A 13,119-nucleotide genomic window follows, 5' to 3' on the forward strand; every position below is an offset into this window, starting at 1 on the left:
GATACTTTAAGGATAATAATGAGAATAATGTGCATTACCACCATTTCATTGTTGTTAGTTTTTTTTTTTTTGCTTTCTTTATTATAATTTGTATTGTACGATTATTGTAGATGAATTGTGTTGTGTTGTGCAATTGAACAACGTTCAGGCACGTGTCATTAAGACTTGGGTTGTTCTATTAAACGTGTCAAAATTGAGTTGGAACTCCCAAACACATTCCAACGAGTGCTCCTCTGTTTGAACACACAACAAGTTTACTTTATTTATTTCATAAATCATTTATTTTGAGCTTCTCAAGTAGTCAAATAATTGTATTGTAGCGAGGTCTAAGTGCCAAGAGAAAGGGTTGGTTGATGTTAAAGGAAAAATTACATTTGAAATTTGATATTTTAAGATAAACATTATTGTACTTAGAAGTGTATGAATTTCTTTCTTTGTTCTCGAAATTAAATATTAAAGAGCATGAACAAAATTCGAAAGTTCAAATGTTATTTTTTATACCTATATAAATACTTACACATGTAACTGGGTGTATATATTGCAACCACAAAATAAACTCTTGAGAGCTTTACTAAAATGATATACTTACATACCTACATATTACAGGTACATTGCCAAAATGTAATTAATTATTTACGTATCACAATCGTTGTAGGAAACATTATTTTCTTTTATCCTTGTGTTCGACATTTCTGTAATAAATATGTATTAAATTTTACTAATTAAAATAATTCCAAGAATTTTGAAGTTTGATTAAGACAAAACTTGTATGTACACTAGACCTGCCTTTAAAATTGATTTTCTTTGGATGGTTTTATTTTGTTCTTCAGTAGCTAAAATTGGAATTTTTGTGTTTACTCACAGTTTAGCACGCAAAAGATTTTATAATTTTTACCCACTCTACTCCAGTTATTTGATAACAGCGGGTCCAAATATTTCCAGATTTTCTCCATTTTTCATTTGTTGGACTAACAATGTACGTGTCAAATAAAAAAAAGAATTGTTTAAAAATACTGACCTAGTTCAAAGTTATATGCATTTGAATTTAAAATATCGATTTTTTGATAGTTTTTTGGGTAAAAATACTTTTTTTTCTTTTTAAGTTATCTAAGAAATTTCTAAGAAGACGTATAAGAAATTTATACTTTTTGAAAAACTAACTTTACATCAAATATTTTAAATGAATAAAAATTGAAAATGTTTGAAACCTAGGGGACCAGGTCCATCCAAAAAACGCATATTTTTTATGTAAAATTCAACTTTAGGGCAAAAATTCTGAAATCGCATAATCGATATCAAGATACAGTAACCCATTTTAGATGGCCAAATATGTACTTAATTGTTTTGTAAAGGGTTCCGATAACCTCGACACTGGTATGGGTATTATAGAAAAAAAAACTACAAAAAATCTCATTTTTGGGATTTTTCAAAACTTTTTTAGGAATTGCGGGATTTAAGATAACTAATTTAAAAATTGATTTTTATTTTTCCATTTTCAAAATCTATATAACTGTAAAATTTCTTTAAAAAATACACATAAATTAAAATTTAATTTCAATTTGAAAATTTTCTTTGCAAAAACTCAATAAAAAACATTTTTTTTCATATTTTTCAATAAAGTTATAAATATTTTCAAAAAATAGACAAATAGCTTGAACGAAATTATATTACACTTAAGTCTCGTTTTATGCGATTCTTAAATTAACGATTTTTTTTAGAATTTTCACAGATTTTTAAATTTTAGAGTTTTTTAAATGAAAATGATATTTTACCATATGATGACAATATGATTATATCATCTAGTGATGAAAGTGACGTTGAACCAATTGAATAAATTTCAAAATAATCAAAAAAAAAGTTGTTCGAAATGGTTCAGTCTTAATGACCTTTTCTGTTATGACTTATAAATTTGGGTTGGGGTGACAAAAATTAGGTTATTTAAATTTTTATGCTTCTGTGTCCAGTATAAAAAATATCTATGAATATAATCGAATTTTCGATTTGCAACAAATCACAACGAATCTATGTTATCTGTGCGAAGATAATACTGTAACTTTATGAATGAAATTCCCGAAATTTTTTCCGATTAGTCACTCTACTTATAACTATTAAACTTAAAGAGAACGAACCAATTATTCATTCTAATTCAAATACATATATTTTCTACGTACTATATTTTCCAATAATGACAAATGTAAAGAATACAAGCCTTTTCGAATTTCTCATTACGTTGTCAAGAAGTGGTTCTTTAGCATTACTGTAATGCATAAAATCTCAATCAAAACAAGTGAATGGACTTAAATATTAAAATCTGACACAGCTTGTAAAATATTTAAATGTGTACAATAAAATATGTATTATGAATAATGTAATGCACAAAATATGTAATAAACAAAATAAAAAAATACAATAGTTATTTATTGTGAATATAATAGAAATTCTTAAATGTACTAGAGGCATACATTGTATAAAAAAAAAACTATTGTTTGAATACAGAACTATTAGTCGCAGTTAAATCTTCCATCTGTATTAAGGTGGTACTATAAAATCGATGAAAATAGTAATCGGTTTCAACTGTGATTTGTTTACTTTAGACATTTTTTTATTAATATGTACTTGTTTTGGTTCTCATCACTTTCAGCATATTATTTTTTATTTTTCGAAATGCTAAGCATTTTGATTCAAAATTATAATTTTTTTTATAATTTTTGGGATTTTTAATTTTTCGAATAGAGCTAAATACAAACAATTTAAAATTCAAAACACATCAGACCATTATAAATGACACAAACAAAGCATTCCTTTGCAACGTAAAAATAAAAACGTCGGACAAGAACAGAGTAACTATAGTTACTTTAGGACTGTAAGAACAATTGAAAAATAAAATTGTATTCGTACAAGTATAAGACATTGTTATTGGAATAATTTAAATATTGTATTGTTTAAATTCATTTTGATGGCGGTGCCTAATTTGTAGATTCACAGGGCAAAAACAAAAAAACAGCTAAATGTTTATTTTAGAGTGTTGGATTTTAAATCAACAATAAAGATGTTCCCACACCAAATGGACACAGACATGCAGATGACTGTTTAGTTATTTAAAAATAAACAAAAATTTATTTATTTTAATATGATCGAGTTAAATATTTTTGTTTATATTATTACTGCTATATTGTATATGCATATAAATATACATAAATACATATATGTAAGCTATTATTTATGTACAGGATCCCCAACAGGAAATGTTATTTAATTGTGTGATTCAACGACTTGATAATTATAAGAAAAAAAAAACCTATATATAAGCCTGTTCAAGCTAAGCCCTTCAGCTTCCTGGTAGAAATTAAAAAAATCAGTTTTCATTAGGATTAAAGCTCTTTTCCGAGCTTTAGAAAGCTTAGAAGATTTATAAGGGAACATCATATATAGATATATAAATAAATTACTTCAAAATAAAATAAAATCTTAGCAACGCCAGATAAAAAAGCACTAACTGTGCCAACAGAAAATTAACTTAATTTTATGAAAACACTACATCTATCAAGTAAAAAGTTATTTAATTATCATTGAACCATTTAACCGCAAAATATTATTTCTTATAAAAACTTCAAAGTTTATGCTTTGTAATTTGATAAATTTAGCCACAATGCGGTTTATTATTAAAAACAGATAAACAAAATACTCAAGTATACATAAGAAAATGTACATACGCATAAACATATGTATCCTTTGGAGATAACAGTCTATAATTTCAATAGACATTTGATTAATGGAGTTTAGGTCATGAAAAATACATTGTATATGCTTAACAGTGACACCCAAAAAAAGGGAACAAATCAAGATACATATATATGTATATTTTCATAATTTCAACAGTTGATGTTAAGTTTAACAGCTCCTTCAATAAACTGACTGCAACTTTCTGTCATTATTTATATTCACAGTGTCAACTTCAACTTATCTATATAACGCACAAAACTAGAATGTTCTATTTCTAGAGTTTTTAGCAGCTTTAATGTTAGCTGCTTTAACAGTTAATGCTGCCATACCCAAAAACAATGTTAAAACATTTGTTATCAACATTGTTGATAAGTTGAAGTTTTGAGCACTGAAAATGTTTATAAACATGATGAATATTGCAAGTAGTCGTTACAGACCGTTAAATTGAAATCGTTAGTGCTACTTCGTAACAATATATTCTATATTGTTTGCCTTTGGCCGGGCCTAGGGTCTTTAAACTTTGGGGTGTATCGAACACCGGATAGATTCTATATATATATAAATATAAATTCGAAATGTAATTTTTGGTTCACAATCTTAATAAATAGTAGCATATTATCAGGCCTGTCACACATTTTGTTCGGAATGGTATCAATTCCGTAGTTTTTATTCCGATAGATTTCGTTTTAGGTTCTTCAGATTCGTGCAATTTATTAATTCAAAAAATATTTAATAATTCTATATTTCTGATTTTAATTTGAAAACGTTTTTAATATCGTGAAAAACATGTGAAATTTATGTTCCCATGAAATATCCATTTCCCTCGAAGGGAAAATTGCTTTCGTGATATTCCCCTGAACTTTTCATTCACAATAGTTGATTTTGTTCGTAACAGCTGTCTATTGTTTACAAAATTTCATCTAAAAATTTCACAACATGGGGAATTTTTTCACGTGAACAAAGTTTATGAACGAAAAATGGGAAAAGGGAACATATTTCATGTGAAATATTGATTCGCGATAGGGGTGATTAAAACAAAAGTGAAGTTTTTGGTACAGAAATTGATTAAAATTTTTAGAAAAACAAATAAATGCAAAGAAATATCAATTCCACTTTGAAAACTGAAAGTGGTTTCATTCCGAAAGAAATTTTCGTTTCACTTTTTCTGAAGAAGCAAAATGCGGAAATTATTTCACCTTCAATCGGAATGGAATTCTGTGACTGTCCTGTATATATCATATGAAAGGTATTTTGAAGCACAATGCAATGATAATCATTTTTAAAATCAAGTAACTCCTAAACTAAAAGAGATTAGGGATGGTTTTATGCTTATAATTAAGAGAGTTATCGGTAGTAAGTTTTGAGCTGATAGCCTTGGCAGCTAATGCTCCTTTTTTGTATTTTTATTTTAGTCTTAGAATTTATTCATAAGATTAAATAAATAATAAATATATGACAATAAAAACTCCTTCAGCAAAGTATTAGGATGCTTTACATGGAGTTACAGACATATAGTTGTTTCAAACGTAATTCACTTTATGATGAATCAAATTGAATTTTGGCAACTAATATGTTTGCCACAACGAATATATTTTCGCTGTGTACGCAATTATCGTTCTAACTATGTACATATAAAATGTTCAGATTACTTGTATAGTAAATGAGCGAATAAATTTGAAAAGCTTTGAGAACCATAATACAAATTAAATTTGTATATTAAATATATCCATTGTTACTCAAATATGAATTTTTGTCTTCATAGGATAATGTTAACATATTCCTGGTACATTTTTAACAGCATATTTATATGAAAATTTGGTTGAAAACTACCTCTGTTTATGAAAAATAACCCAATATCAAGTATGTATTCTTAAAAATTAAATCATTTGAATTTAATGGCCATTTTTTGGCACTAAACTCTGGCGAACGAACGATGACCATAATTACAATGGTCAGTTTCTTTTTTATTTAATGTTTATAGAGCAAATATCCATAAACACAAATAGACACGCGACATTATTGTTGGTCGCTCTATTTTTTATTTTTTTAGAAAACCCCTTTTAAACTCATTTTATTGTATTGTAGTAAATAAATATTTAGTTTATTTGTTTGTATGAGGGATGTGGTTTTTGTTTTATTTACAACACTTTTTTTTAGAATTAATCATTTTTTTATTCAACTTTTGTTTGAGCCGTTTGTTTTACAATGAAAATGTTGAATAAATCAAGCCTTAATGGTTCATGGATTAAATGTCGTTTGGATAGATAGACAGACGTACATAGATAATGAGTAAATAGAAAATGAATATTCATTTGTATACCAAACGAGTCGATATTTTTGTATTTAGAAGTGTTTAATGAAAATGACAAAAGACTTGGGTTTCACTTAAATGTGGTTTTCAACTCTCCTTTTCTCGTTTAAAATGAAAGTGTTGAAACTTTTTTGTGGCAAAAAAAAATTAATTGCAACGATACGTGTTATTAAATAAAAGGTAATCCAATACATATTTAAAGTATATGTACGACACACTTCCAAATAACTTGAGAATATATCGTCGTCGGTTATCTAAATTTTCAAATATCACCATAATTAAAACAAAAAATAAAAATTTTAGACTGGAGATAAATAATATTAGTAATAATTTCTTTGAACTTTAATATACACAGTTATACATAACTCAAATTGATGACTAAAACGAATACTGTGTAACAAGTTTACATACAATATATTTTTGAATAAATCCCTTACTTAAAAATTCAAACATTAACAATGACTAATCTACACTTACGAGTAGACGTCAAAAATTAATGCATAACTCACTATTGTATTATGTTTTTTTTTTAGATTCTATCTACACACACATATTTTCCGAAACATTTTCATTGCGTTTTTTTTACATTTAAATACGGCATTGTATTCCCTCCTCCTCCTCTTGACCTACTTACTCAAACCCATGTTTGTTTGAGAGCTTCAAATTAAACGCAATGGCAGCCATTAGTAGTAAAGCACAATAGGGTTTTATTTTTTTTATGTTTGATTCGTACGAAAATACAATTTTACATACGATTATATATATGTAAATAATATACGTATATACTTATATACATATGTTTATTACGTACTTTACATAGGTACATAAATTTATTTGTAATGCTCAAGGCTAAATTGGGGTCGACATGGCTTTGTGGCGGAAAAAACTATGTTTTTTTTTGTTGTTGAATTGGATTTTCTTCTATTGATTAGATTCAATGTGAATTTTCTACACTGACCGGAAAAGTGGAGTTCAAATATTTATCAAATAAAACGTTTAAAAAGTTTTTGAAATTGCTTAGCAACCATGATCACAAACAACCCGGTTATTAAACTGATGTTGGCCTATAAACGGATTTGAGTTTGGTAAATACTTCAAATTAAAAGTACTAAAGTACTTTTTGATATCGACAAGTTCCTAAGTACATTTTCTCAATTATAACCTTTTCATAAGTATTGACCAATTTAATATTGTAGTTGTAATCAATTAATTTGTAAACTATTTAACAACTCTCTTTTTCTGTTTTCAAAATGAAAACTCACCATATAAAAATTATTTAGTTACGCTACATCATCTAAGAATTATTTAAAATCAATATCAAATTGGTCAAAAGGACTTCCAAGAACTCCTTTGGATCTCATTCGCATGTCTCATCCATCATTCACATGTTTTGCATGGATACACAATTTAAGAATAAATTGGGATTAAATTATAACATACACTAGTGTAGATTTAGTGTAGCACAGTGTTATTTAATTATTTTTTAAAATTTTATGATACCGGAAAATTTAGCAAAAACACAAAAGTAATAATTGAATATAAATGTTTTTTTTTTACTTTTCAGATACCGATGGGTGAAAAACGGCAAAAAATTCGATTGGCAAGCATACGATAATCGTATGTTGCAGCAACCTGGACGTGGTACCTTAGTAATTACCTCGCCAAAAGATGAAGATTTGGGTCAGTACCAATGTTTTGCCGAAAATGAATTTGGTATAGCTACATCAAACTCTGTGTTCGTACGTAAGGCTGAATTGAATGCTTTCAAAGATGAAGCTGCCAAAACCGTAGAAGCCAATGAAGGTGAACCCTTCTCACTGCAATGCGAAGCCCCAGACGGTTGGCCAAAGCCTACAGTCAATTGGTTGATTCAACAGTCGATCGATGGAAACATCAAATCGATAAACAGCTCTCGTATGACTTTGGACCCCGAAGGCACATTGTGGTTCTCGAATGTTACACGCGAAGATGCTAGTGATGATTTCTATTATGCCTGCTCTGCCACCTCTGTGTTCCGCAGTGAGTACAAGATCGGTAATCGTGTGCTGTTGGATGTGAAACAAACTGGTATTAGTGCTTCCCAAAATAAATATCCTCCCAGGAAACAATATGTAACACGAAAAAATGAAGTGGCTCTGAGAGGTAAACGTGCGGAACTGTTCTGTATATATGGAGGAACGCCGCTGCCGCAAACTGTGTGGAAGAAAAATGGCGGGCCGATAGAGTGGAGTGACCGAATAACCCAAGGTCATTATGGTAAATCGTTGGTAATACGCCATATTAATTTTGATGATAATGGTACCTATACTTGTGACGTTTCCAACGGTGTGGGCAACGCTCAATCTTATTCGATTAATTTACAAATCAATGCCATTCCCTACTTTACTGTGGAGCCTGAAATGCAAAATGCTGCCGAAGATGAGACTGTGGAATTCCGTTGCGAAGCTGCTGGATCTCCCGAGCCCACAATTCAATGGATTCATAATGGTAAACCCATTAGTCAAGCTCCTCCTAATCCCAGACGTATTGTGGAAACCAATCGCATTATTATACGCGATTTGTTGAAATTGGACACTGGTAATTATGGCTGTAACGCTACCAACTCTTTGGGCTATGTTTACAAAGATGTCTACTTGAATGTCTTGGCCTTGCCGCCAGAGATTGAGGAGCCTCCTCGCAAAGAAGCTACTGTTGATGGCAAAAACGTAACCATGCGTTGTCGCGTGTTCGGTGCTCCCAAGCCTCAAGTTAAATGGATTCGTAATGGTCTCGAATTGACTGGTGGTCGTTACACAGTATTACCGTCGGGAGATCTACAAATCCAGCAAGTTAGCTTCAACGATGCCGGCCAATACACCTGCTTTGCAAAGAACAAATTTGGCGAGAAAACTGCGAACGGTTCATTGATTGTAAAAGAGCATACACGTATCACCCAAGAACCTCAAAACTACGAAGTAGCGGCTGGTCAGTCGGCCACTTTCCGTTGTAATGAAGCTCACGACGACACTTTAAATTTAACAATTGAGTGGTGGAAGGATTCCCAACAAATCGATTTCGAAGCTGAAGCTCGTTTTGTAAAGACCAATGATAACTCGCTCACAATTTCCAAGACCATAGAGTTAGATTCCGGCGAATACACATGTGTGGCCAGAACTGAGTTGGATGAAGCATCGGCAAAGGCTAATCTTATTGTGCAAGATGTTCCCAATGCCCCTCTTTTGTCTGGAGTCAGATGTATGGAACGACATGCTGAAGTCAACTGGGAACCTCAGGGCGACAATCGTTCTCCTATTTTGCATTACACCATTCAATATAATACCTCTTTTACTCCGGCGTCCTGGGATGTTGCCTTTGAAAAGGTGCCTTCGACAGATTTCTCATTTACCGTTGACATGTCACCCTGGACCAATTACACATTCCGTGTTATTGCTTTCAACAAAATTGGCGCATCACCTCCATCGGGTCACAGTGAAACTTGCACAACACAACCTGATGTTCCCTACAAAAATCCCGACAATGTTGCTGGTCAAGGTACAGAACCCAACAATTTGGTAATCACCTGGACTCAAATGCCTGAACTAGAACACAATGCACCTAATTTCCAATACCGTGTATCTTGGAAACGTGATATTCCAGCAGCATCTTGGGAAAACGATGACATTTATGATTGGAAAAAAAGTAGTGTGGTTATTACAGATCAACCGACATTTGTGCGTTATATCATCAAAGTTGTGGCCATTAATGAACGTGGAGAAGCAAATGTTGCCGCTGAGGAAATTATTGGTTATTCCGGGGAAGACCGTAAGTACTTTCTAACAGACATACTACATAACTATTTTATTTACATATACATATTTACTGATTTATGTCAACACTCTAATTTCATTATTTCAAAGGTCCTTTGGAAGCACCCACCAATTTCAGTATGATTCAAGTAACCGGTGCCACTTCAGCCATCTTAGGATGGAATCCCGTCAGTCCAGAATCAATCCGTGGTCACTTTAAGGGATACAAAATCCAAACCTGGACTGAAAAGGAAGGTGAAGAAGGCTTGCGTGAAATCCACGTCAAGGGTGATTCGAACCAAGCCCTAGTTACACAATTTAAACCAGATTCAAAGAATTTTGCTCGTGTTTTGGCCTACAACGGTCGATTCAATGGTCCTGCTAGTGCTGTTATTGATTTTGACACACCCGAAGGCGTTCCGTCCCCCGTAGAATCGCTAGAAGCTTATCCTATGGGCTCCTCGGCTTTCTGGTTGGTGTGGAAGAAACCCTTAAATCCTAATGGCAAACTTACTGGCTACAAAGTATATTATGAAGAAGTGAAAGGCAGCTATGTGGGTGAAAGACGTGAGTATGATCCTCATATTACCGACCCCAATGTCTTAAGTATGAAAATGGCTGGTTTGAAACCAAACACAAAATATCGAATCTCTATTGCTGCTACCACTAAAGTTGGAGAGGGCTCAGAGTAAGTATATACATATATAATAAATATTTAGGAATAAACACGTCTTATTACAAATGCAACATCCTTTTCCAGACATTTTATTGAAAAACGCACATTGTCGGAGGATTCGCAAGCTCCAGCTATGCCCTTCTTCGAATGTCAACAATTGCCCTCAGACAATGGTTTGGCCAAGTTCCGTGTCAATTGGAAACCAAATACTGAAGGACATGCCGGCACACACTTCTTCACCGAATACAGGTTAGTAAAAATAATTTACAATAAAATAAATGTTTCGAACGTTTCGCTTGAATTTGTCATTGTTTTGTTTAGAATTAAGGGTGAAACAGAATGGAATAAAGCACCCGAAGAAAAAAATCGTGATTACCAAGAAGTAGCTGGTTTAGATCCCGACACAGTTTATGAATTCCGCGTTGTGGCGGTCGATGGTCATTTCATGACTGAAAGTTCAACACAGGAGGTTGACACCAATGGTGTCGATGGTCCCATCAAGGTTCCCAATGAAAATCTTGCAAATGCCGGCTGGTTTATCGGCATGATGTTAGCGTTAGCGATTATTATCATACTATTTATTATTATCTGCATTATCCGTCGCAATCGTGGTGGCAAATACGATGTACATGATCGTGAATTGGCCAATGGCAGACGAGACTATCCAGATGAGGGTGGTTTCCATGAATACTCTCAGCCGTAAGTTTATACATACTTTCTTATTAAGTGTTTAATATCTACTAATTTGTTCCTTTCTTTTTTTGAAAATAAATTAGCTTGGACAATAAGAGCGCTGGTCGTCAATCAGTTAGTTCGGCAAAGCCAGGTTTGGAAAGTGATACAGATTCAATGGCTGAATACGGTGATGGAGATACAGGTATGTTTTCCCATTAATCAAGCGTAGGCTTAATGTACATATACATACATAAATATACATATACTATGTGTAGTCGTCTCTTGATGTTTTTTTTAATTTATTTATTGATTATTATTTTTTCTTTGATTTTTATTTATTTGCATTTATGTTGAAAATGAGCTCAGCAGGTGCACGTAAAGTCAATCAAACTTTACCTACTTTATCAGAACATATAGATGAGGCTTCATCGTATGGTGTTAAGAAATAACAGATTTTTTGTATCTATCTGTACCATATATAAATTTTGTAAAAAAAATGTAAGGTAAACTATTGGTTAAACAATTTCGTTTGCATTGCATGAAAAACAAGAAAAAGAAATATGTACGACAAAATTCAATCACGGCTTAAAAAATAAATAACACAAACAAAAATGTTTTTTCTCTTGTTAACTAACAAAACCAATGCTATGTATGACTTCATATAATGATTGAAGCAAGCTATAACAAATTTATTTCTAACGACGTGTGGTACAATGCTACGGCATTTAGTTCTCTAGAAAACATCAAATGATGATGTCATGATGACTTACTTTAAACTTTTATTATATCTAACTTTTTTTAATCTAAATCTTGTAATGTAAAGGTCAAGAACAGCGAGATCGTTCTACAAATGGAAAATAATTCTTCGTTCATATTTCAGTCACAAATCAATTTTTTACTTACAGCTTGTAATAATAACACATAAATTTCTTAAAATTGCAATCTAAGATATCTGTTAAATTTTGCATTATTTGATTTGAAATTTTAATCTCAATCAACTTCTTGATATGTGCCTCTGATTTTGAATGTGCCTCTGATTTCGTTGTTTCACAACAGAATGTTCTTTTAATAGTCAGAGGCTTTGCTTTCCAGCTATTTAAACTATATACATAATATATTCTCTCATTTGGATCTTCTCATCGATTTTAAATTGACTTTCATATAAAAGAATAATATTTTATACTCTCTAGAAAAGTTGTTACAAAAACACTTAGGATTATTTGTTGGTGCATCGACATTATGTTATAAATCTCGAATTTTTAAACAGAAAAATTGTTTTATCAAAAAATTATCAACCAACATTAAATATCTCAAATAGAATTATGTATGACTTACATCACTTAAACAATCAGTTTTTCAATTGGTTGAAATACAAACCTAGAGACTATCTCAAATCAAATTAAGTATATCTTTAACCACTATTACGTTCACTGACACAGATATACATATGTAATATTGTTTTGAAGTTTCTTTAAATGCAAATCGTTCAAATTCTAAATACATCTTTATATATACTATATACATATATTTAAATATTTTTAATTGTTTATTTGGCTTTGTTTGTTAATTGTCTTTTAATAAATTTATATTTTAAATAACACCCCAGCTTTGAAGCAACATCATCATACACATTCAGAAAGCATCAAAATATCACTTCACAATTGCAATGTTTTTAAAATAATAAGCCAGCTCATTTTCATCATCATGCAAAAGAGCTCAAGCATTTTTATTGTTATAAATTTGTTAATTTAATTTCTGTTTTTTTTTTTATTTTTTTATGTTTTTAATTTATGCGTGTGTTACGATTTAAAAAACTCAACCACCTAAAAATCAATCAACCTCCACCAAAACTAAAAACCTACAACACATGTTCTACCATCACCTATTGAATAATACAATAATGTATTGCAACTACGCCGTGTCATGTAAATTTTTTGAATCGTTTGTAG

The 13,119-nt window shown here is 31.1% G+C and overlaps 1 protein-coding gene across 3 annotated transcripts in view; it reads left to right on the plus strand.

Annotated features, from left to right (window-relative positions):
• Nrg (Neuroglian) overlaps positions 1-13,119 on the plus strand; it is a 112,436-nt gene that overhangs the window by 96,916 nt on the left and 2,401 nt on the right. For 2 of the 3 annotated variants that reach the window (XM_065510185.1, XM_065510188.1), the window contains exons 4-8: positions 7,599-9,835; positions 9,931-10,507; positions 10,580-10,744; positions 10,817-11,194; positions 11,272-11,372. In XM_065510185.1, the coding sequence (XP_065366257.1) occupies positions 7,599-9,835; positions 9,931-10,507; positions 10,580-10,744; positions 10,817-11,194; positions 11,272-11,372 (3,458 nt within the window). Of the gene's footprint in view, positions 1-7,598; positions 9,836-9,930; positions 10,508-10,579; positions 10,745-10,816; positions 11,195-11,271; positions 11,373-11,536; positions 11,687-13,119 lie in introns of those variants that run through there. The other variant, XM_065510187.1, reaches the window with a different exon arrangement.

The sequence above is a fragment of the Calliphora vicina genome, chromosome 4 (assembly GCF_958450345.1).
Source record: "Calliphora vicina chromosome 4, idCalVici1.1, whole genome shotgun sequence".
Classification (NCBI taxonomy): Eukaryota; Metazoa; Arthropoda; class Insecta; order Diptera; family Calliphoridae; genus Calliphora; species Calliphora vicina.